At 44.3% G+C, this 25,460-nt stretch overlaps 1 protein-coding gene across 5 annotated transcripts in view; it reads right to left on the bottom strand.

Annotated features, from left to right (window-relative positions):
• Window positions 1-565: 565 nt before the first annotated feature.
• Window positions 566-25,460, bottom strand: part of GIT2 (GIT ArfGAP 2) — a 121,956-nt gene continuing 97,061 nt past the window's right edge. For 4 of the 5 annotated variants that reach the window (XM_030217921.1, XM_030217920.1, XM_030217924.1 and 1 more), the window contains 2 exons: window positions 3,611-3,674; window positions 566-1,483 (listed from right to left, as the gene is read on the bottom strand). In XM_030217921.1, the coding sequence (XP_030073781.1) occupies window positions 1,271-1,483; window positions 3,611-3,674 (277 nt within the window). In that variant the 3' untranslated portion in view covers window positions 566-1,270. Of the gene's footprint in view, window positions 1,484-3,606; window positions 3,675-25,460 lie in introns of all 5 variants that reach the window. The other variant, XM_030217922.1, reaches the window with a different exon arrangement.

The raw sequence follows: 25,460 nt of genomic DNA, 5'->3' as shown, positions 1-25,460 counted from the left end.
ATTTGCCTAGGGTGGCAAAAACCAGCTTCAGTCAAAGCAAAGCAATAGGTCCTTGACAGCCACATAAATACAAAGAACCAACAGCATGTACTTTAACCAGGGGCATAGCCAGACTTCGGCGGGAGGGGGTTCCAGAGCCCGAGGTGAGGGGGCACATTTTAGCCCCCCCCCCCCGGTGCCGCCGACCCCCCCCCCCCAGCCATTATCGACACCCCCACCATCGCCGCCAACTTTGACGACCCCTGCTGACGACCCTCTCGACCCCACCCCTCCCGTCGCCAACCCTCCCCCGCCTACCTTTGCTGGCGGGGGACCCCAATCCCCACCAACCGAGGAGGTCTTCTTCCCGTGAAGGCTTCGTTCTGTTGCTGATGTCAGACTCACAGAAACAGAACGAAGCCTTCGCGGGAAGAAGAGGACCTCCTTGTCTGGTGGGGATTGGGGTCCCCCGCCAGCAAAGGTATCCGATGGCGACGGCGGGAGGGGGGGTCGAGAGGGTCGTCGGCAGGGGGGTCCAGGGCCAAATCTACGGGGGCCCAGGCCCCCTGGCCCCACTTAGCTACGCCACTGACTTTAACCCACAAGGAAGTGAGCAGTTTTCAAACAGACCATTTACCTAGCTAAATGACTTTTGAGAGCTGCCCTCATTATGTATGTATACATTAAACAAAGTTCAGTATTTAAAGAGCATGATGTCCTGTGATGACATTTTATAGGCATTTTCTGTGTGGGGAGGTGTTTGAGTGATCATGATTGTTGAGTTTATCAAAATCTTGGCGGGGGGCAATTATTCAGGACAATGCAGAGTGAAAGGCTTATCTAGGGTGCCTAACATCCAGGCACTAGTCCTGAACTCATGATTAATAATGCTTGAATGTCAACCAATACAGGTGCATGAGCAGAAATAAAATTACCCTCTCCAGATCAGAGAGAGAGAGAGAGAGCACTGTTATTCTATTCAATAATTTAGAACCAAAGAAACACTTGGAGCATACATAGTAATGTTTTCTGGACACACACAATGCCAGCAAATATGTGCTTATGACCGATTATAATTCAGCATCCATGCTGTCAGATTTAAAGTACAAAATAAGGCCGTACATTAAGCTAACCGCTGTAAAATTGCTTAAGAAAACATGCAAAAATAATACAGAGTTAAAAAAAAAAAATGCAATCAGCTATTTTACACTTTTATAAAAAAACCTTGAATTTGGAGGTTTCAGTTTGACCTTCCTCGTTTAAAAAAACCCTCTACAAAATAGAATAGGATTCAATTGTTGTTTTCTTTGGTTGTTATAGTAACCAGTTGTTTGGCAGCCTTGGCAATATCATACGCACACTGAATAACCTGCTGTGTAACCAGTTGTATGTCAGTTGTAGCACTAGATTCCACGGGAATTGTTTTCTTGCATTCGGACTGGAGTCGATAGGCACTAGATGTCAGCAGCCGTAGTGACGTCCTCACCATCTCAGACCTTGGTTTCTTTAAAGATATGGAGAAAGTACGCCAAGTATTAATAAAGGCATTTTGCTCAACTCTGAAATGCTCATTTCTAGGACACACACACGACATCACTTGTTGCACACAATCCTTATCTGTCTTGCAGTTGCCAGCTTTGCTCTTTAAGCTCAGTAAATCATGGTGTTCTCTTCAAGGAGGTTTGATAAAGAGGAGGTGTTGTGATGTCATAAAACTGAAGCTGGTCCACCCAATGCAGCTGCCGCCATCTTGGTACACCCAAAACAATGTAACAGGTAGTGTAACAAGCTCTGCCTACTGACTTCAGGCCAGATAATGGGCCAAGCACACTTTTGGCATTTCCTGTTCATCAAACCACCTTGGCTCTCTCATGGAGCTCCATTTTAAACAGAGCTGATACTTCAGCTGCAACTTTGAGGGTTAAAGAAAAACCACACGGAGTGTGGAGGTGCACTTGATCCCCACAGGACAAAAGGGAGAAAACAGAAGAGAGGTGGGGAAAATAGGCTCTATTCACACAATGGGGGAGACGTATGGATTAGTTAAAACAATGATATTTATTATGAATAGGTGACTCAACACAGCCGTGTTTCGGTTACCATATGGCTCCAGAAAAAGAAGGACAGATTGAGCCAGTCTGGTTTTACTTCCATTGCGTTCAATGGAAGCAAAACCCGGACTGGATCAATGTGTCCTCCTTTTTCTGGAGCCATATGGTAACCCTACTTTGAGGGAGGTGCAGGATTCTTAACTCGGGTTCTTCCTGAACATGCTCTAACTGAACGACTACCTAAAGAATCAAAAATCTAAAGGTCTCCTTTCAGTCATGATACACTGTTATGAGATGAGGTGTATTCATTATCAAAGACAAAGTTTGCCTCTTCATTAGGTCTCCTGAATGGAAATCTACAGTAGCAAGGCTATCACCTTAAAGTGACAGCATGGAGGCAACATGCACAAAGCAGCAGTTACATCTTATGGACAGACAGACAGACAGACGGCTGTTTTAGTCTTTATCCGTTATCATGTTACTGTGAGCTAATGCAGCCTTTGAGTGGAGGAGTGGCCTAGTGGTTAGGGTGGTGGACTTTGGTCCTGGGGAACTGAGGAACTGAGTTCCATTCCCACTTCAGGCACAGGCAGCTCCTTGTGACTCTGGGCAAGTCACTTAACCCTCCATTGCCCCATGTAAGCTGCATTGAGCCTGCCATGAGTGGGAAAGCGCGGGGTACAAATGTAACAAAAATAAAATAGATACTATTGGAGATTCTACATGGAATGTTGTTATTCCACTAGCAACATTCCATGTAGAAGCCTGCGCGGCCACATTGGTGATCTGCAAGGGCCTACTTCTACATGGAATGTTGCTAGTGGAATAGCAACATTCCATGTAGAATCTCAAATAGTAGCAACAGTGGAAGAGTGGCCTAGTGGTTAGGGTGGTGGACTTTAGTCCTGAGGAACTGAGTTCAATTCCCACTTCAGGCACAGGCAGCTCCTTGTGACTCTGGGCAAGTCACTTAACCCTCCATTGCCCCAGGTACAAATAAGTACCTGTATACAATATGTAAGCTGCATTGAGCCTGCCATGAGTGGGAAAGCACGGGGTACAAATGTAATAAAAATAAAAAATAATATTCACCTCTATCTTCAGTTAATATGCTTGGGAAAACAAGACTTTTGCTTGTTTTTAACCACCCGTATAAAGTTTGCATAAGCAGCTTTGAAACTAAAGGGTTTTTTCTTTCTTTTTTTGGGAGGGGGTGGGGGTTGTAAATCCCAGCACTTTCCTCCTGCTCCTTTGGGCTTCAAAGCTCAACTGGAAACAAATCTTCCTCAGTCTAGAAGGTGCCATGAGCCTTCCCTTGTGGCTACTCTGGGATTTTCTCTTTTTCATTCCCTGCACTTGCTCTCTCTCTCTTCAAAATGCATTCGCATAGGTTTCACTCTTGAACAGTGGCTGGACTTGTAGCCCCTTCCTCCCCAGGGCTTCAACACTGCACAGTTAACATCCTCAGCCCTTTCCAGGAGTCATGAACAGAAGCCGGGCGTTGGAATGAAACACCTCTCTCATCCAGAGCTACTGCTGGCTTGACAAACTACAATCAAATGTGCTTCTGAAGGACTTACTTTTGGGAAGAGAGCTGCCATCTCTGTTACTGCCACATGTATTCTTTCTGAGCATGGTAAATAGCTGCAAGAAAATGACCAAATTACTCAAAGGCAGCCAAAGAGTTTTAACCACACAGCAAGCGAACCATGACATTTATTCACAAGCAAAAACAGGATTAGTTTATTAATGAAAAAAAATGGTGTTATAAATTTAATGTCTTGTATTTTATTACTCACATGAACCTTATTTTCCTCCTTAAAGTCAATTGGAATTAAAAGCCATATAGCTTGGTGAACTGTAAATTCAACTCTCGTGACTGCAATATGCCCTTAAAGGGAAGACTTGTCTTTTGAAAAAGGAAAAATGGTATCTAAATTTGGATGCTTATGTCAGTATCGTTCTAGCAGTAATTTACTATAAAATGAAGCACAAATCTGCTCTGGGATATTCCATTCCACGCTAAGAAGTAATTTATTCTATTTAACATTCCTAGAACATCCTGTCTTCATCATTGGTTTAATCTAGCCACCCCTATATAGATTATCCACTGTTTAAATGACTTTGCTCACTTTTAGCCTGCTCTGCTCTTGTAAGGTGTGCTGAGTAGAGCAACATAACATGTAGGTGTACAAGTTATATATGTCATAGCATGCTGCTCCTGATAGGCACGATAGACTAGGGGTGGGCACCCATGGTCCCCAACCTAGTCCAGTTTTCAAGATTTCCACCAAAAATATGCATGAGATCAGTCTGCATACAATGCAGTGGCGCTCCTTGGTCGGCTGGCACCCGGGGCAGCTTGCCGCTGCGCACCCCCCATGGGTGCAGCAGCATCCGTCCCCCCCCTGGGGTGCAGCACGACCCCCCCCCCCCCGGCGTATCACCCAAGCCCCCCCCCTCCGGGTGCATTCTTACCTGCGCGGAGCAGCTGCGCAGCTGTCGGTTCTGCTGGTTCCCTGCTCCCTCCGCCCTGGAACAAGTATAACCTGTTCCGGGGCAGAGGGAGCAGGGAACCAGCGGAGCCAACAGATGCGCGGCTGCTCTCTGCACCCCTCCAGCAGCTTGCACCCAGGGCGGACCGCCCCGCCCTTGGTACTCCACTGATACAATGGAAGCACTACATGCAAATCAATCTCATACATATTCATTGTGGAAATCTTGAAAACCTGAATGGGTTGTGGACCTCAAGAACCACAGTTGCTCACCCCTGCGATAGACAACAGTAATGCTTTGAGGACTGGTTCATTTTGAGCTGTACAGAAATTGAAAATGCAACAAAGAGTGTATGTATTTACTGTATATAAAAGACTTGCATACACTACCTTAATTGTATGCAACTCATATGCATTTTTAAACTCTCATTGCCTCCTTTTAGGGCACAGGATCCCAAACCTGTTCTGGGGGAACCCCAGCCTGTCAGATTTTCAGTATATCCACAATGAATAAGCATAAGATAGATTTGCATATCAAAGAGCTATAATGTATGCAAATCGATTTCATGCATATTCATTGTGGATATCCTGAAAACCTGACTGCCTTGGGAATCATTGTTTTAGGGCTTCTCTGAGCATCCCCAGTGACTCCCCCTCTTCTGACCTGCATTTCCTGCCTCCAGTCTATAATATAGCTTATCTATAAAAGGGTCAGGGGGACTGGCAGCTGGGATTGTGCAACTCCATTCCTCTGGTGGCCAGAGAACCACCATTACAGTTCAGCAATTCTGCTTTCTCCATGGATAAGCTGGGTATGGAGTCACATGTGTGAACGATTTTAAAGCTGAGTGTTATGTTATATTGTGACCTAAAAAAAAGAGGACCGTGTTAGCCAAACAGATTTAATACAGATTGACCAAACACACTGTCTTTTCAGGAAACAGTCTGAACTATAGTTTAGTGAAGGTAGGCGTGAAGGTCCATACTGCCACTTTGCAAATGTCCATCAAGGATTTGCCACTGTGATGGCTTTTGCCCTTTGCTGCTGGCTAGTTATGCACCCAGGTGATGGTTCATCAGCTTGTATGTAACAGAATTCTATGTAGTCTAATCCATCAAGTCTGCTTATTCACTGCATGACCTGGTCCATTTAAGTCATATGAAAACTCGTGAGCCTTTCCTGAAGTCCTGTCCATGTTGAGATAGTAGAGCAAGGTGCTTAGAAGCATCCACATGTCTAACTGGTAGGCTTTAAATGTCTGGAGAGGCCCAGACGTTTAAATATCATTTCGAAACAGGGGGCCATTCAGAAGGTGTTGAAGCTCACTACATCAGGATGGCAAGGAGGGTGGGGACAGGGAGTGATCTGAGCAGGACAACAGTACAGACATACATTCACTATTTCATATAGGGAATCAACATCTGCAGTGGTAAACCCAAAGATTGGAATTTAGCCCTGCTCCAAGGCACGACTAAGTGCTTCCTTCAGGAGTAGTTCTAAATCACAAGGTTTTAGTTCCTATAATTTCAGCGCTCCCCCCTCCTTTTGCACACCTTGCCATCACTCTACTCCCCTCTAAAGCATCACCAACCCCTCTTGGCACAACAGTTCCCTTTCCCCAGAGGCCTGCCCATGGGGGCACAAGTCCATGTGGCAGCCTCCTCCTTCCTTCCCTAGGGCCCAAGGCCCCTAAACTCATGGGCCTCTGGGATTCAAAATGGCCACAGAGTTCTAGCAGTAATGCTACAATGTTACCATTACAGGTAAGACTTCCAATCCTCCCCCTCCCCCCCGGTAAGCCTGAAGTCTGCCTCTGGGTGTGGGGTGTGGAGGAAATTCCACATGTTCTGACTTGGACATTGGAATTCCCCTTACATGAGTTGCTCCACAGCTCATAAGAATAGCCATACTAGGTCAGACCAACGGCCAAAACTGATCACAAGTACCTGGCAGAAACCCAAAATAATAGCAACATTCCATGCTACCAATCCCAGGGCAAGCAGTGGCTTCCCCATATCTGTCTCAATAGTAGCCTATGGACTTATATGGCATTATAGTATTCTTGGTCTTATTTACCATCCCATTCCTTAATAATTCCTAGCATCCTGTTGGTTTTTTGGCTGCCACTGCACACTGGGCAGAAGATTTCAGTGTATTGTCTATGGTGACACCTAGATCTTTTTCTTGGGTGCCGACACCCCAAGGTGGAACCTATCAGCAGGTAACTATGATTCGGATTATTTTTCCCAATGTACAATCCAATGTGTTGAGAGTAGATTCAGCAGTGATGGAATGGGGCTTTGGAAAAAAAGACTGGCAATATGGTGCTCTGATTAGGGTGGAACTCAGGCACTACCTTCAGTAAAAAGCTAGGATGGGATTGCAGAACAATTTGTCCTGGAAAAATTGTGTGTAAAAAAAAAAGTAACGCAACAAGGCTTGTAGTTCACTTATTCATCTGGCGGATGAATTTAACATTTTCCAAGACAGATGTCAAAAGGTGGCTTGGTTGAGTGTTTCAAAGGGTGCTTGAGTCAGCTGTGTGATTACTATGTTTATGTCCCATGGTGAGGCAGGAGGTTTTATGGATGTCTTTGTGTTGACAAGTGCCCTCATGAATCTAGTTATCAAAGGGTGGAAAGAGATTGGTTGCCCCTCTGTAAATATATGGTAAGCTGCTACTGCTTACAAGTACAAATGTACAGTGTGTCTTCAAGCCTGAATCGGAAAGATGTAATAAATATTGCAATAGGAGAGGTATAGGGCAGGAACTTACATTTGCCTTTTTGGAGAAGATGCAAAGATTACCAACAGAGTGAACACCAGTAGGGAGTATAAAATATGAGAAAAGATCTACGAAAATTAGAAAAAGAATGGTCTGCGGTCTGGTAAAGGATATATATGAAATTAGAGGTGAGACACTGATAAGCAAAGTTCAGGAGAGAGTCCTTGGTGTGATAGTGTCTGAAGATCTCAAGGCAGTGAAACAAGGTTACTAGGCAGTAGTCGTAGCCAGAAGGATGCTGGGTTGCACAAAGTCAGGTGTAATACCCCAGGTAATCGGTATTTCTAAAAGTGATAGATTTTCCCAGCTTCCTGGGGGAAGGGAGTGCTAGAGGGCTGGAGTGGTAGGATGTCTCTGGTTGGGAGGAAGACCAGCCCATGAATAGTGGTTTGAAATAGAATGCAAGAGAAAAGAGTTGCCCTTGTAGAGAATGACATTGGGAGAGGAGTGACAAAGGGGATAAAGGTTGAAGTTATGTCCATAGAGGGGTCATTGTTGGTTGTCTGACAGTCCCCTGCCAAGAGACCAGGAAGAGAAAAAGGGGAACCCTGAGTGAGGAGTGTAACCCTTGGCTGTAAAGGAGGGTTGTGGCTCCTGAAAGCGGCACCCAGGAGCTTGTGTGTGCTACGGGTGGATAGAGGAGAGACCCAGCCCAGGAGCAGGGAATTGAAGCTAGGGAGAGCTCAGTCCCATGACAAGGGTAGATCCAGAGGAGGAGAAACAGCCACAGAGAATAGTACTGCCCTATGGGATAGGCATGGACAGATTAACTGTATATATGGTGCCCACAAGGTATCCCTGTAAACATACCTGAGAGGCGAAGTGGTATAGAAGTTCCCCTGAGGAACACCTGAAGAACTGGATCTAAGTTAGAGTTTATATGCTTTTTGGACTGCTTAATATAGGTTTGAAGTACTACCTGTTGCAGAGTTGGAAGAAATAAACAGTTTGAGTTTGCTTAAACTGAGACTACAGTGTATCTTTGAGCATGAGGGTGCAAGTGCCTCCCAAACCCTTGGATCGCTATTCTAGACCCACTCCCGAGCTTGACTACATGCGAACTGGGATGGATGAGTGAAATGAGAGTGGCCTTGAATGTGAAACTGAACTAAACTGAACTGATCTGCTTTGTGGCCCGAGACCGGAACTAGCATATGGGCAAGACCTGGGTTTCAGAGGTATAACCAGAAGAAAGGTGGTATAAATACCCCTGTACAAGTCATTGGTGATAGCCTACTTGGGAGTATTGTGTTCAGTTTTGGAGGCTGCATCTTGATAAGGACATAAAAAAAGATAAAGCGATTTAGAGAAAAAGTGCCAAAAACGATATGGGGTTTGTGACGAAAAGAGCAGAAGAGACTTGACGACCTGAACATATAAACCCTAGAGAAAAGGAAGGATAGGGGTGATATGATACAGACATCAAAATATTTGTAAGGTATGTGTAATCCAGTGAAAGTTTGGTGATTCTTCCTGAAGCAGCGATAGGAGCAGCGAAACAAGGCACTCTTGCTCAAAGAGAGAAGAGAACACCATGTGGAACTAGCAGTGCACTGTTTTATGTCGCATTCAGTGGGGACTCTTGAATTACCAGTGGAAGCAGCCTCGATTATTTTGATGGGCATATGGATGCCTTTGCAGCTCAGTGAGCTTTATATAAAATGTGTAGCCTTTTTTTACATTTTTATCAAATATTAACAATTTGTCAAGAAACTCTTGATATGCAAAAATGGTATGAAATAAACAGTTCGATTACATTACAGGAAAAATTGAAAACACGTATACTTTTGTCTATATTATTTCTACCTCCATTTCTAGTCCACAAAATGTGTAGCCCTTTTTTGCTGGTTTTGTTCCTCTGATGTTTTTTGATAGACATTTATTGCAGTTAGCTTTTTTGATAAGTTCCATTTTTTTTTAGTCCATTTGGATTGAAATTATTTGGATTTTAGACTTTGTTAATTACGTATTAGGGTTTGTGCTTTCATTCACTTTGATCTATTCAGTTGAAATAGGGTTTTTTCTTTTTTTAATCAGTAGATTTTCTCCATGTGAAGGAAGTTTTTGATGAAGTCTTTTTTTCTTCCTCTTTTTTAAATATAAAATAAGGACCTATGATAGTAATGGACTCCCATGTATGATAGTGGATATTCTAATACTTAGTGTATTATTCCCTAGTGGGAGATTTGAGGTCCATGTTATTTAAAAGTATATTGGTTTAGTAAATGTTTTAAGGGTAGCTTGTGTATTTGCATATAGTTTGAGGTCCCATAGCACTAGTTGTAAGGTATTAATATGTAAACAAATTTTTTCCAGAGAAGGAAAACAGTAGAGCCAGAGGACATGAATTCAGATTGCAGGGGTGGTAGGGGGGACTTGACTTTGGAGTAATATCAGGAAGTACTTTTCTCAGACCGTGTTGTGGATGCCTGGAATGCCCTCCCCCAGGAGGTGGTGGAGACAAAAATGGTAATGGAATTCCAGAATGCATGAAATAAACACAAAGGATTCCTGTTTGGAAAGAGAATAGAATCAAAACAAACAAATAAAAACCACTTAGCCATGGTTAGACAGAAAATCCAGTAGTTAGGCAGTAAGGCTAGAGCCGGGTAGACATCTAGACAGATCTGGTTGGGCGGGAGTGGGCTTCAATGGTTATACCGCATCACATTATATGCTATGAGCTTATCTTGTTGGGTAAACTACCTGTAGTCATCTACTATGTTATTATGGAGCTCATTTTCAAAGCACTTAGACTTTCAAAGTTCCATAGATTCCTATGTAACTTCATAAGTCTAAGTGCTTTGAAAATATATCTCTACATGATTTTCTTGTAGCTGTTTTTTTTTTTCAAAGCCTGAAGAATGAAATGTATCTTGATATTGACAAGAAAGTTACTAAGCAGCTCTCAAGATCCAAGTTGTCAGAGATAAAGACTAGCATGGAGGTGAAGAAGGCACCCTTACTCTAGGGATTGGGCCCTACATAGATAGGCTGGTCTTTTGCTAGGACTACGAACCATGGGAACTGGAGCTAGAAGGGTCAAAAGGAGACTATTAGTATAACAAGAAATTTTGGCTTAAAAGATTTTCTGGATGACTCTGGACAAGAGTGGTATTGGTAAAAAGCATAGAATTCAGTCTTCCATTTAACATTGAAGGTGTCTTGAAGCAGTCTGTCTTAGGCTCGTGTTCTGGAGCAGAGGATGTGACACTTGTGTTGGAAAGCAAATAATTTCAGGCATGCTCCAATAATTAAATATAGCATGGACCATTTTGTTGCTCGATGACCAGTTGTAGGGATCCAACTGATGACTGAGTTTGTCTTACTGGCTGCTCTAACCAGGGAGATATGCTGCCTGAACTTGTTCTCTGTTGGAGACTGCAAAATTCCCAAATCTTGATCGCTTCTTGACAAAGGGAAAGAGATACTGAACCTTCTTGCTTGTTGATATAGTACACTGCAACCAGGCTGTCTATTGATACGGACTATTTTGTCACTGCTGGAAGGTATTGACTCCATGGATAATTACTCAAAGTTCCAGCAGAGAAAAATGTGAATATCAATCCGCTTTTGATAACTGATCCTGCATACAGAGGTGATTGAGGTGCACTCACCTGACACAGATGCCTCTGTTGTGAGAGTAATCTGGTAACATGGCGATTGGAAGAGGCAACTGATTCCTAAGTGTTTGAGTTTGTTCCACCATTGCATTGCTGAAGTAATTGCCACTTTTTTGGGTCAGTAGCTGACAAATGTTTCCACTGAAGCTTTACATGCCATTGAAGAGGCCACATTTAGAGTCTTACAAAGAGTAAGACAAGTACTACAGTTGCTATGTATCCAAGGACCCTGAGTCGACTGCGTGTGGTTGATAGTTGAAAGTGTCTGGCATTGAATCATGATGAGGTAAGTACCTATAAACTGAAAATCTTCTATGAAATCACTGAGGATTTCTCTCTGCTTATCAAAAAACCCAGCATTTGCTAGAGGGAGATGGCCGACTGTATAAATCTCTCCATATCCTGACTGGTCTTGGATGAATAGATATATGTGTGCGTATGTATGTATGTATCTTTCGGGGCCAAAGTGGCCAGATAGTCACCCTCCTGTAAGAGTAGCAGGATTATGGCGAGGGATTTCATTCTAGATTTGTTTCGTAAATAACATTTACATTTTTGAGATCCAAAATTGACCAAAGACCTCCTGGCTTCTTGGGGATTAGGAAGCATCTCAAATAGCTCCTTAACCTCTTTCCCAACAAGGAATGTATCCTATCATATTTGATTGAAAGACAGTGAATTTCCAGTTCTGTGGCAGATGTGGATTTACAAGGGGGAGGGGGGGGGGGGGGAGCAGTGTCATAAAATATAGCCTGTACCCCTGACCTGTAATATTAAGGCCTATCATGTGCTGACGAAGAATTGAAGACATTCCCTGACTAGTAAACCATTAAAAGCTAGGAACTAGTTTTTGTAAGAGAGATTGGTTACAGTAGACTGTTTTCTTTCCTGCTGTTTTGGCGTCAATACATATGATAATGCATTTATAGCTCCTGTTCTGCATGGGGCTGATATCTCCTACAGGAATAAAACACCTGGAGATAGAGATGGATATTGCCAGTTAATGGTCTTCATGTATGAGACGTGGTGCATCTGCAAGGCAGTCATGTAGGCCTTCACAGGGTCTGATGCTCTAAGCCATGATGTTCTGCCTCCTATGGCTACTGCAGCTGCACAGCAGCCACACATGGAATGTATTAGCTGACTTTCCTGAATGAGAGGAATCAGTGTTTCTGAGATGTGTATTGGATATGGCTTGATTGCTTCTTGGATTATTTTGTGGAAGCTTATGTTGGTAAAGCGAAGATACATACCTGTAGCAGGTATTCTCCGAGGACAGCAGGCTGATTGTTCTCACCTGTGGGTCGATGTCCGTGTCGGCCCGGGAACCGGCATTTGCAAGCAAAATATTTAAAAAATCTCGCCAGAATCTTCTGGCGCACGTGCAGCATGCACCACGCATGCATGGACCGATTTCCCGCCCGTCATGTGAGCATTCCCACTCAGTGTAATCAAAAAGCAAATAATAACAAACAACAACTCCAAAGTGGAGGTGGGCGGGTTTGTGAGAACAATCAGCCTGCTGTCCTAGGAGAATACCTTCTACAGGTATGTATCAAGCAGGTTGCTTGTTCTCACATGTGGGGTATCCCTAGCAACCAGGCTCACTCAAAACAATGAACATTGGTCAATTGGGCCTCGCAATGGCGAGGACATAACATAGATTGACCTGAAACCATAAACAACTAAATGAGAGTCTAGGGAGGTGGAGTTGGATTCTAAACCCCGAACAGATTCTGCAGCACCGACTGCCCAAACCGACTGTCGCGCCAGGTATCCTGCTGCAGGCAGTAGTGAGATGAGAACGCGTGGACTGATGACCACGTTGCAGCCTGGCAAATCTCCTCAATAGAGGCTGACTTTAAGTGAACCACTGACGCAGCCATGGCTTTAACATTGTGAGCCGTGACATGGCCCTCCAGAGTCAGTCCAGCTAGGGTGTAAGTAAAGGATATGCAATCTGCTAGCCAATTGGAGATTGTGCGTTTTCCGATGGCGACTCCCCTCCTGTTGGGATCAAAAGAAACAAACAACTGGGCAGACTGTCTAAAGGGCTTTGTCCGCTCCACGTAAAAGGCCAATGCTCTCTTGCAATCCAAGGTGTGCAAACTGCTTTCGCCAGGGCAGTTATGAGGACAGGGAAAGAATGTTGGCAAGACAACTGACTGGTTCAGATGGAACTCCGACACCACCTTTGGCAGGAACTTTGGGTGCATGCGGAGGACTACGCTGTTGTGATGGAACTTGATACAAGGTGCATGCACTACCAAGGCCTAAGCTCACTGACTCTACGAGCTGAAGTAACAGCCACCAAGCAAACGACTTTCCAGGTCAAGTACTTCAGAATGTAGGAATTCAGTGGCTCAAAAGGAGCTTTCATCAGCTGGGTGAGAACAACGTTGAGATCCCATGACACTGGTGGAGGTTGGACAGGGGGCTTAGAAAAAAGCAAACCTCTCATGAAGCGAACACCTAAAGGCTGTCCAGAGATAGGCTTACCCTCTACACGGCGATGATAAGCACTAGTCCCACTAAGGTGAACTCTTACGGAGTTGGTCTTGAGACCAGACTCTGACAAATGTAGAAGGTATTCAAGCAGGGTCTGTGTAGGACAAGAAAGAGGATCTAGGGCCTTGCTGTCACACCAGACAGCAAACCTCCTCCATTTGAAAGAGTAACACCTCTTCGTGGAATCTTCCCTGGAAGCAAGCAAGACTCGGGAGACACCCTCTGAAAGACCCAAGGAGGCAAATTCCAAGCTCTCAACATCCAGGCAGTGAGAGCCAGAGACTGGAGGTTGGGATGTAGAAGCGACCCCTCGTTCTGAGTGATGAGGGTTGGAAAACAGTCCAATCTCCATGGTTCTTCGGAGGACAACTCCAGAAGAAGAGGGAACCAAATCTGACGCGGCCAGAACGGTGCAATCAGGATCATGGTTCCGCAGTCTTGTTTGAGTTTCGGCAAAGTCTTCCCTACTAGAGGTATGGAAGGATACGCATACAGAAGGTCAGTCCCCCAATGTAGGAGAAAGGCATCTGACCCTAGTCTGTCATGGGCCTGAAGCCTGGAACAGAACTGAGGGACCTTGTGATTGATCTGAGTGGCAAAAAGATCCACCGAGGGGGTGCTCCACGCTCGGACAATCTTGTGGACTACGCCCATGTTCAGTGACCACTCGTGAGGTTGCATTATCCTGCTCAACCTGTCGGCCAGAGTGTTGTTTACGCCTGCCAGATAAGTGGCTTGGAGGATCATGCCATGACAGTGAGCCCAAAGCCACATCTGGACGGCTTCCTGACACAGAGGGTGAGATCCGGTGGCCCCCTGGTTGTTGGTGTAATTCATGGCAACCTGATTGTCTGTCTGAATTAAAATGATTTGGTTGGACAGCTGATCTCTGAAAGCCTTCAGAGCGTTCCAGATCGCTCTTAATTCCAGGAGGTTGATCTGCAGACCTCTTTCCAGAAAGGACCAGGCTCCCTGAGTGTGGAGCCCATCTACATGAGCTCCCCACCCTAGGAGAGATGCATCCATCGTCAGCACTTTTCGTGGCTGAGAAACTTGGAATGGTCGTCCCATGGTCAAATTGGATCAAATTGTCCACCAGTGGAGAGAATTCCGAGAGCCGGTGTACAGTTGGATGACATTCTCTAGATCCCCTGCAGCTTGAAACCACTGGGAAGCTAGGGTCCACTGAGCTGATCTCATATGCAGACATGCCATGGGCATGACATGAACTGTGGAGGTCATGTGCCCCAGAAGTCTCAACATCTGCCGAGCTGTGACCTGGTGAGACGCTCGAACCATGGACACCAGGGACAGAAGATTGTCTGCCCTTGTCTCGGGAAGATAAGCTTGAACTGTCTGAGTGTTCAACAGGGCTCCAATGAATTCCAATGTTTGGACTGGGGAGAGATGGGACTTGGGATAATTTATGACAAATCCCAGTAGCTCTAGCACCTGAATAGTCATTTGCATGGACTCCAGAGCACCCTCCTTTGAGGTGCTCTTCACCAGCCAATTGTCGAGATGAGGAAACACATGCACTCCCAGTCTGCGTAGCAACGCTGCGACTACAGCTAGGCATTTGGTAAACACTCTGGGTGCAGACGCCAGGCCAAACGGCAGTACAAGGTACTAAATGTGCTGTGCTCCCAGCCGAAATCGAAGATACTTCCTGTGTGCTGGAAGTATCGAGATGTGGGTGTAAGCATCCTTTAAGTCCAAAGAGCATAGCCAATCGTTTTCCTGAATCATGGGAAGAAGGGTGCCTTGGGAAACCATCCTGAACTTTTCTCGTACAAGAAAGTTGTTCAGGGCCCTTAGGTCTAGGATGGGACGCATCCCCCTGTTTTCTTTTGCACAAAGAAGTACCTGGAATAGAATCCCAGCCCTTCTTCCCATGGTGGAACGAGTTCGACCGCTTTGGCCTTCAGAAGGGCGGAGAGTTCCTCTGCAAATACCTGTTTGTGCTGGGAACTGTAAGAATGAGCTCCCGGTGGACAATTTGGAGGTTTGGATTCCAGATTGAGGGTGTATCCTGACCGGACTATTTGAAGAACCCACCGGTCGGAGGGTGAAAAAATATCAACCTCCCTCTGACTGGCAAGTCGTCTGGCATGGACAGTTTTAGTGAGGCTATGCTGAACTGGATCCAGTCAAAAGCCCATCCCTTGCTTTTGGTGGGGAGCCGTAGAGGCCTTAGGCGCACGCTGTTGACGAGAACAAGCACGCTGGGACTGAGCCTGAACAGGCTGCCAAGAAGCAGGAGCGTACCTACGCCTAGCATAGGAATAGAGAGCACTCCTCTTTCCTCCAAAAAACCTCCTAGATGAGGAGGTAGTAGCAGAAGACGCCCGGCGGGAGAGAGAATCCATAGCATCATTGTGCTTCTTGAGCTGGTCAACCAGACCCTCTACTTTCTCATCAAAAAGGTTATCTCCCCGGCAAGGAACATCCGCCATCCGCTGCTGGACCAAATAATCCAGGTCAGAGACACGCAGCCATGAGAGTCTGCACATCACTATACCTTGGGCAGCGATCCTGTATGTTACATCAAAAGTGTCGAACGTACCCCTGGCCAGGAATTTTTGACACGCCGTCTGCTGCCTGACCACCTGGCGAAAAGGCTCGGCTTGCTCCGGAGGGAGTAAATCAACCAAGCTAGACAGCTGCGTCACCGAGTTCCGCAAGTGGATGCTCGTGAAAAGCTGATATGTTTGGATTTTGGCAGCGAGCATAGCGGCCTGATATGCCTTCCTCCCAAAAGAGTCCAAGGTCCTAGATTCTCTGCCTAGGGGCGCCGAGGCATAGTCCCTAGTACTCTTGGCTCTTTTGAGAGCGGAGTCCACCACCATGGAATTGTGAGGTAGATGAGACTTCATCAATCCAGGCTCCCCGTGGATCCAATATTGGGATTCAGTTCTTTTCGGGATCATGGGATTAGACAGAGGGAACGACCAGTTTCGCATAAGGACTTCCTTCAGTACATTATGCAAAAGAGCCATTGCAGCCTCTCTAGGTGGAGAAGGATAATCCAGGACTTTGAGCATCTCAGCCCTGGGCTCATCCTCAACCTCCATAGGGAAGGGAATAGCCGCAGCTATTTCCCGGACAAAGGAGGTAAAGGATAGACTCTCCGGTGGAGAAAGTCTCCTTTCTGGAGGAGGAGAAGGTTCAGAAGGAATCCCATAGAAATCATCAGAAGAAAAGTACCTGAGATCCTCCTCTTCCTCCCACGAACGCTCATCTTCAGTATCGGACAAGACATCTCTCAGGGCAGTCCAAAACTGAGCCTGTTTTGACGCCGAGGAACGACATCCTCAATGGCTGTGCCGAGAAGTCGACGCCCGCCTGGACTCTGGTGAAGCTTCCTCCACCAACGTTGAAGGGGAGTCGACAGGTGGCACCGAGGTCGGGGACCTCACCACAGGCGAAGGGCCAGATACCGCTGCAGCAGACGTTACAGAAGACGCAAGCACCCCGACACCGAAGCAGACTGGTGCAGTAACCCTTCCAGAAGCTCTGGAAGCAGGGCCCTGATGCACTTGTCAAGAGCTGCCATTGGACAAGGCTGCGGGGTCGATAAAGGAGCTGGTGGCAGAATCTGTCGAGGCTCGGGAGCAGGTATCGGGCTGCTAGACCGACGCATCGGCACCTCCTGAATAGAGGGAGAGCGACACTTCTCGAGTGCCGAATCCCTCGATGCCCTGGAGTTCCCGGCACCGTGTGTTGAAGGAGAACAATGATCTTCGCCTTCGCTCAACGCCTGTCATCAAGACTCCTCGGTACTGATGAGGAAGACGTAGAATCCTCACGTCTCCTTGGGGCCGGGTCTGACGAAGGTCAGTCCTGGGGGGCCTGCATAACAGGAGGCCTTGAGACAGGTGGAGACCCACTCGATGCCTCACTGCTCCCAGCACTAGTTGGTCATTCCACAGCCATTACCTTCGCTCCTGTTGATGCGTCCCTCTATGTTGATGTCGACGCCGCCGGCTTCGGTACCAATGTCGAAGGACCAGACCGAGCCCCAAAAAGCTTCTCTCGTTGGGCCTCTCGAGACACTTGAGTCCGTTTCTTCATGCGAAGACACAGACTACAAGCAGCTGGGCTAAGGTTGGGCCCAAGGCACTGGATACACCAGACATGGGTATCGGTACCCAAGATGGTCCGGTTGCACCGAGTAAAACGTTTGAAGCCGCTGGGTGTCTTCGATGACATGGAAGGAAAAACGGCTTCGGCGAAATCAAAAGACGCGATCGTGCCTGTTAAAAGAAAAAAGGGAACGAAAAGAAGGGGAACAACCCGGCCGCATCGAAAAAAGGAAACATTAAAAGGGCAAAAAAATTGTATAATCTTCTCTGTATTACTGTTTGCAAGTGACCCTTATAAAATGAAAAATTATAAATGATTAAAAAAAAAAGGGCAAAAAAATAAAGAAAACCACGGGGAAGTTAAAAAAAAAAACCAATAAATTGTTAATAAAAAGAAAAAAAAAGGCAAATGCCTCAAAATGAGTAGACTCTTTCCCGGGTCTGAGAAGAGCGGGGAAAAAACTCGACCGCACCTCAACGCGGAGAAAAAAAATAACTGAGCGGGAACACTCACACGATGGGAGGGAAATTGGTCTGTGCATGCTGCACACGCGCCAGAAGACTCTGGCAAGATTTTTTAATATTTTGCTTGCAAAATGCTGGTTTCTAGGCCGATGTAGACTCACATGTGAGAACAAGCAGCCTGCTTGTCCTCGGAGAATGCAACATTTGCAGCTGGTGCACTGTTATGCGCAGCCTTACTATAGAACCATGGTAAACCTTCCTGCCCACTGCTCCAGGCAGGGTTTTAGGGTTTTCAATTTCTTGGAGGGCCACCTCAGCAACTCTGGATTGGTGAGGAAGCTGAGGTTGCAAATGACTTTTGGCGATTGTACCTTGTATTTTTATATTTAGCTTTTTAGATACTGTCTCCATGGATATCAGTATTTATTATATCTGGAGCTACAGCTTTTGAAAATATTTGACAGATGGGAATAAGTAGTGCTTCTTTAGGTGTATTGATAAGACAGCATTTTAGAGTTGAAGTACTGCTTGTTATGAGGCATTTCAGGATGGATACTTAATGCCTTCACAAGATTTTGAAGAACTGCAGTTAGGAAACATGTTCGCGTTGTTCCTGTGCTGCTAGAGATCCCATGACTTCTCTATTTTGATATGATAGATATCCCTCTGCAATGCCTATTTCGCCTAAGGCAGTGCTTCTCAACCCCATCCTCGGGGCACAACCAGCCAATCAGGTTTTCATGATATCCACAATGCATATGTATAAGATATAATGAGATAGAATGTAAACCGCACTGAACCTTGGCAAGGGGATATTAGCAGTATACAAGAAATGAATTGAATATATTTGCATGAACTATCTCCTTGGTATGCAAATCTCTCTCACGCAAGCTGATTGGGGATATCTTGAAAAACCAACTGGCTGGGTATGGCTCAGACTGGGTTAAGAAGCACTGCTCTAATGCAGTGTTTTTCAACCCAGTCCTCATGGCCTACCTGGCCTGTCAGGTTTTCAGGATATCCACAGTGAATATGCATGAGATGTATTCTAGCATGCATTTCCTCCATTGCATGCAAACCTCTCTCATGCACAGTCATTGTGAGAATCCTGTAAATCCAACTGGCCAAGTTGTTCTTTAGGGCTGGGTTGAAAACCACTGCTTCAAGGGACAGGTGGCTTCTTTCCCATCCTCACAGAGATAGGAGTTACTTATCCAGTGGTGCCAGTCTATCTGCTATGGGATGGTGTGGGAGTGATCTCATACTGTGGTGGAGCTGGTAGTTGCTGAGATGGCAGATATATATTGGGGGGGGGGGGCTGGAAGAGCCCCCCTCCCCTCGGTGGTCCACTGAAGCAGGTCATATGTTTGCTGGAGAAAATTCTGCTTTACTGCAAACGTATGGTAGAATATTATCAATAGCAGCTAGTAGAGGAACCATTTGCTCCTTCTGAAGCAGAGGCATCTCTTGAGGTCAAGGATAAATCTCTACTGCAGACGAGCCAGTATGTCCCCCATATTCCCTTTACATTGCCTATAGGAGGAGTGTTACCTGATTCCTTCTGTTTATGTTAACCTTCTGCCCCCCCCCCCCCCCCAACTCCTTTTGGGGGTTTTCTCTATCACTGTTCCTTTAAGGGCTGACTTGGTAAGTACTGAAGTAACTGCATTGACACTGTTGGGGTGGGGGAAGGGGTAAAAGCGTGGTTGTTAATCCTACCTCCTTCTCTCAAATTTGACCTGCCCTCATTTCAGCCATGGACGGTGGTGTCTGCTGGAACCCTGTTTTTAAATGCAATAATGGCTACCCCAGAGCAGGTCCCTGAGAAGCACCGTGATCAGTGCACCAGCTTTTGTAAGAGACCGCATTGGTACCTAACTCAGTCATAACAAGTTTCAGGAATATTTGCTGCAAGTTTACATTTCTTTCTGTGGAAAGCTAAACTTGCTATTGAGCGTTGCAGATGATTTAGACTGAGGTGGGAAAACACAGATTAGGAGTGCAGGAGCTACTGTACAAGGGGCTCTAAAAGCTATTCTGAGTATAGCAGGAGAGTGGAAAGCCAGGATCAGGGACATCACCCACACATTACTCCAGCTCTTGCTTGTGCACAGGGATTGTGAAACAGGAAGGGGCCCTTTATGAACACAAAAAGCTCTGGAAAGCTTTCCAAGAACTATCCTTTCAGCGGTGTTGATATCAGCCATGTGTGATTTCATGCAAAAAGTGCTTTAATATCTATATTAGCAGATCAAAGAGGTGATTTCCAAAGTTGTGTGCACGTGTAAGAAGTGTATTTATGTCTAACTCATTTACATATAAGGGATACAGGTCATGGATTTAATACACTGCCTTTCTGTGATATAGAAGCCGCAATTTTAAAACAGGTGCTTCTTATACATACATCTGGCAGCCCACATTTAAAAAGGAAAGTTCAGGGCATTGGTGATCCTTCAGAGAGACATACTCCATTATATTACAACGGCAATACACATTATGTCCTCCACCCCTCACAAATTTTCCCATTAGTATTCATATATGCTTAAATCACACACCTCTTGCAAATGTCTCATTAGGGTGTGAGGTTTTGAAGGACAGCTCAAAAGAAGAATTACATTTACATCTCTGGCATTCAAAACCAGCGCTGTTGCAAAAACATTTGACTTTTGAAGGATGGCTCTAAGCAGTTTCCTGCAGATTTTCATTCCGTAACCCGCCCCCCCCAGTCACAGCCATTCAACGTTATAAAGTTTAGTTGACATTCATAAATTCAATCAATTCAACCATTTCAATTTGACATAAGAAAGAGTGGAGGAGTGGCCTAGTGGTTAGGGTGGTGGACTTTGGTCCTGGGGAACTGAGGAACTGAGTTCGATTCCCAGCACAGGCAGCTCCTTGTGACTCTGGGCAAGTCACTTAACCCTTCATTGCCCCATGTAAGCCGCATTGAGCCTGCCATGAGTGGGAAAGCGCGGGGTACAAATGTAAGGAAAGAAAAATGGGGGGGACCTTCAGAAATAACACATCGCCACAGTGCAGTACATAACTGCTTGAACAAAGGAGTGGATGTGATCTTCTTGAACTTGTATTATATTTATTCAGTACTTAAAGTTTTCGATCTACTGCCAACACAGCCCATGTTTCGCCACTTTCTTCAGGGTAGTGGTCTATATTTACAATCACAATTCTGCCACTCGCTAAAAATAAATTTAATACAAGTTGAAGAATATTGCCATTTTATTATAAAAAGACCGATGAGTGGAAGCAAAGTTTAAATATTTATATACTGCAATGTGGTGATTCGCTATTTCTGATAGGCCAAAAAAAAAAAAAAAAAAAAAAATTTTTCTGATACGGCAAAATGAAATGATTGCAGTTATGAATGTCAACTATCTTTATAAATTTGAATAGCTGTGACTGGGTTATGTATTGACAACTGGTGAGTCCAACGTTAATAGCTCACCCTATGCAAGTGCAAGTAGTAAAACTGCCACTTCCAAATGCCCCAAGGGGAGAAATCTGTATACGTCACTCAAAGTAAGGCACCATGCTAAGCTAGTATTCTATAACACTACACCTAAATTCTGGCAATGCCCCTGACCCACCCATGGTCCTCTCATTGCCACCCCCCCTTTGTACACTATGAAAATTAGGCGTACAACTCCTAATGCCTGATAATCAAGTGCTTGTTATTGCAAATTACTGTGCATGCAGAACTTGGATAAACATGCAAAACTGAGCACCCAACTTTGGGCGATCTACACAGAATTCCTCCCACAGTGCTACTTACAAGGGCAAACCCCAAGCGATGCTTCGCTGGCTTTTGTAAAATGGATGCCCCTATAATGCTCAGTGCAAAGTATATACACACTCCATCTGCAGTACTATTTATGGACTTAAACATTTATTTTCCTGACCTAGATGGTCTCTACAAAGAGGTCCTCCATAAGGTTAAAACTTTACTGGTACCAATCAAGTATTCTAGATGTTGATGTCAAATTAAATTGATTCTTGGTCCAAAGTTTACATGACTTTCCTATTCATTTTTGACCATCATCTGACATTTTAATTTTTTTTAGTGTTTAAAAGTTAAAGCTGTTTTAATGAAGCTGTTATATTCATTGCACACTAAAATTAAATCTAATGCAGCATTAGAAATTAGTTCACCAAAACACAAATTCACACCCACAGCAGAAGGTGGGCATCTTCTACACACTACTGAAATTCTAAGTCACGCCACACAACAAGAATTGACAAGTGTATTATGTATGCAAATATTTAATACGCAATGCAAAAACAAATTTAAATAAGAGACAAACCAGCACAAGACAAGGGTCACTGATTATACATGAAAGTTTGTGAAGCAGGTAAAAGATTTCATTCTAAGCAAATTAATCCAACCTATACTACTCGGGATGAGGATTTTCTTTTTCTTACAGTCTACCTGTTTGCTGACCAACTTCACTAGTACTTTGCTTATATAGCACTCTCGTGATTGGGCCTAATGATGTTAATTGCATTCTCGAATGGTGGATCCAATTCAAGGCTCCAAGGGAATCCAGGGTATAATCTGCATGTTAAAAAATAATGTATCCTATTCTCCCTTAAATGGTGACATTTTAGGAAGAGAATTTGATGCATTTAAAGCAATATTAGTTTTAATTTGCGTTTCCTGCGCATAGTTTTCTTTCAACTAATTTACAGTTCAATTCCTGACTCAGACTGAAGCACTGTTGACAGTGACAGTCTATCACATTCTGACTTGTTAAAAAACACATTTCTGAGCTGCTTGTCTTTTCTTCTGTCATCTAATCCATGTTGCCAGATCACTTATCTAAAATGAGCTGGAAATATGTGTTTGAGGAGACAAGGCAAATGTCATTTGGGACTCTAAGATGAACACACTAATCAAAGTGATTACATATTCTCGGAAAAATAACAGATACTAAACACACATATTGATAAAACTTAGGTAGCATTACTAATCAGACAGTCTCCTCCTAATCTTGAAAAATCTAAGCAATTTAACTGTGGAAGTAGAACAGCAGTACGTCACAGAGTGCAGATGGGGATAATGTACACATTAAGGATGCCACATTACCTAATAATTTCAAGACAAACTCTTGTCTATAAGGCTGGTTGCAATCTTCCACTTTATACTTATATTTTTGTTTGATTTTATGCGATTTTTTTAAAATTTCAAATCATACATTCCTGAGTCCTTAAGAGTAATTTTCCAACAAACTGCCCATTCTGGATGTAGGTTAAAATAACATAGTAAATGACGGCAGATAAAGACCTGGACGGTCCATCCAGCCTGCCAACAGTCATACCATTTCATGAATACTTTTACTCATTGTAGGGAGGTGTTCCTAGTCATAGGGTTTTCTAAGTACATTCTCTTGTACTGTACCTTCACAAGTGAAATGTATGTATGTAGTTTTGGTTAGAGAAGTATCAGCACAAATTAGCAGGTGTGAATGAGCATGGGTAATATTTCTGGGTAATCCTGTGATGTTCCAGTGCACTTTTAATCAATGCAGGCTGTAATGGAACATACCTACTTTTTACCTAATGCTTAATTTATGCAGACCAATTACAGATGCTAAAAAGGATCTCAGCATCGTTAACATTTATTATTCCAGAATAATTGATTTGCTAGAAAAATTTGGTTCTCTCTGCTAAGCTTCCAATGGGGAAAAACTCCAAAAGCAAAAAAAAAAAAAAAAAGTGTACCATATTAATGCTTCTACGGCCATTTTTCCCCCAGAGAAAACATGACCATTTCCAGGTCAATTAGTTAAGAATAATTTAGTGATGTATGAAACTTGAACTTGATTTATGTTGACGCTAGAGACACCTATAGGAATATATGGTTGTGTCTAGCATTAGCACGCGCTAATTTTTAGCACATGCTAAAAAGTTAGTGTACCTACGGCACGCAGCTTAGAAAACAGAACACTAAATGTAAAAATATGCCGATTTTCTGTCCTTCAAAAATTGTTTTCCTGAAAACTTCTTTAAAATATGTTTAGCTTTCATGGATAATACATATGAACCCCTGCATTGTCCAGGCATAAGGAGGGCAGGACAGGAAAAAATGGATAAGGAGAAAGCAGTGCGGAAGACGACAGACAAAATTAAAGAAAAAAAGGACACTGTGCCTGGAAGACAAGGACAGAGGCCAGAGTACCAGGAGGTGGGATCAGGCTGCTGGAGAGTCAGTGGCTGCAGGGGAGCTTTCTCGGACCAAGGAACCAGTGTACTGAAACAGCCAAGGCTATGTCTGAGCCTGCGTATGCTTTCACTCTCAAACGGTCTTATTACAACAGGGTGAGCAAAAGGACAAATACCAATAAAAGAAAATAAATAGTAACTACAGAAAATATGACGCAGGAACATTAAAGAACCACCATTTGGATTATTTGAAGGAAAGGACAGATATGCTTTGGGCATAGTAGAACAAAAAGAAAACAAAAACCCCATGCTAGAAATTAGGCAAAAACTTTTTTTTTTTTTTTTACAGAATGTTTCACTTGCACAATTTTCTGTGTGCGAAATGGGTTAACCACAATTGTATAAGTATACTGATCTGAAGGCCTTGTATTTTTTTTTTAATCTGAAACTTTAAACTGGCCCCCAGGCTTTTTAAATTCTATCGAACATAGATGCAAAGGGTGCATGAATGCTTCAGGGCTACATTTAATTGCTTATGGCTGCTGGACTGTTCATTAATAGTCTGCTGGACTGTTAACGAACCTAATAATGCTTCTGCTTCCTAGCGGTTGATCTCGTATCACCAGTCCATAGTGACCACAGAAATAGAAGTTGATGTACTGCCCAAATCAGGGGTGGCCAACTGACATCTTGAGAGCTAAATGTGGCTTGAAAGGAAAAACAAAACATGGCTCCCATTGGGAAGAAAAGCAGGCAGAAGTGGAACTATAAGACCAAGTGAAACCAGTGGACGATGACACTCGACAGTCCATGTGAGATGCTGGGAAAACGGGCAGGCCTAGATCTCCCTTCCTGCTGGGATCACTACAGCACATTATCTTCAGCTCTAATGAGCCTTTTTCTTGTACATGCTCAGACTATTTAGATCCCCCATTTGATTCCTGCATAAAATATCCCCTCTGCCTCTCTTTCTGCAAGATACCAGAGCTTGCGGTGATTCACCCTGATGGAGGGTGCAGAAAGTTTTATTAAGAAGGTGAAAGGGGGATGCAAAGCCTGCAGCGCTAAGCTAGCCCAGTTATTTCCTAGTTTGTGCTTTGTTGTGAATGCTCTGAAGACTACAGGGAAGACTTATTCAGAGCCCGAGCATTGCTCAGCAGGCCTGGGAAAGTTCAGGCTCTCGTTTACTTTTTGATTACACCCAAGAGAGGGTAGGGAGAGGGAAAGATGGTGGAAGGAGACATAGAAGACTAGTAGATATAATGGAAAGATAAGAGAGTCGGCCCTTTCT

The sequence above is a fragment of the Microcaecilia unicolor genome, chromosome 11 (assembly GCF_901765095.1).
Source record: "Microcaecilia unicolor chromosome 11, aMicUni1.1, whole genome shotgun sequence".
In the NCBI taxonomy this organism is placed as follows: domain Eukaryota; kingdom Metazoa; phylum Chordata; class Amphibia; order Gymnophiona; family Siphonopidae; genus Microcaecilia; species Microcaecilia unicolor.
This window is presented reverse-complemented; position numbering and strand designations above follow the sequence as displayed.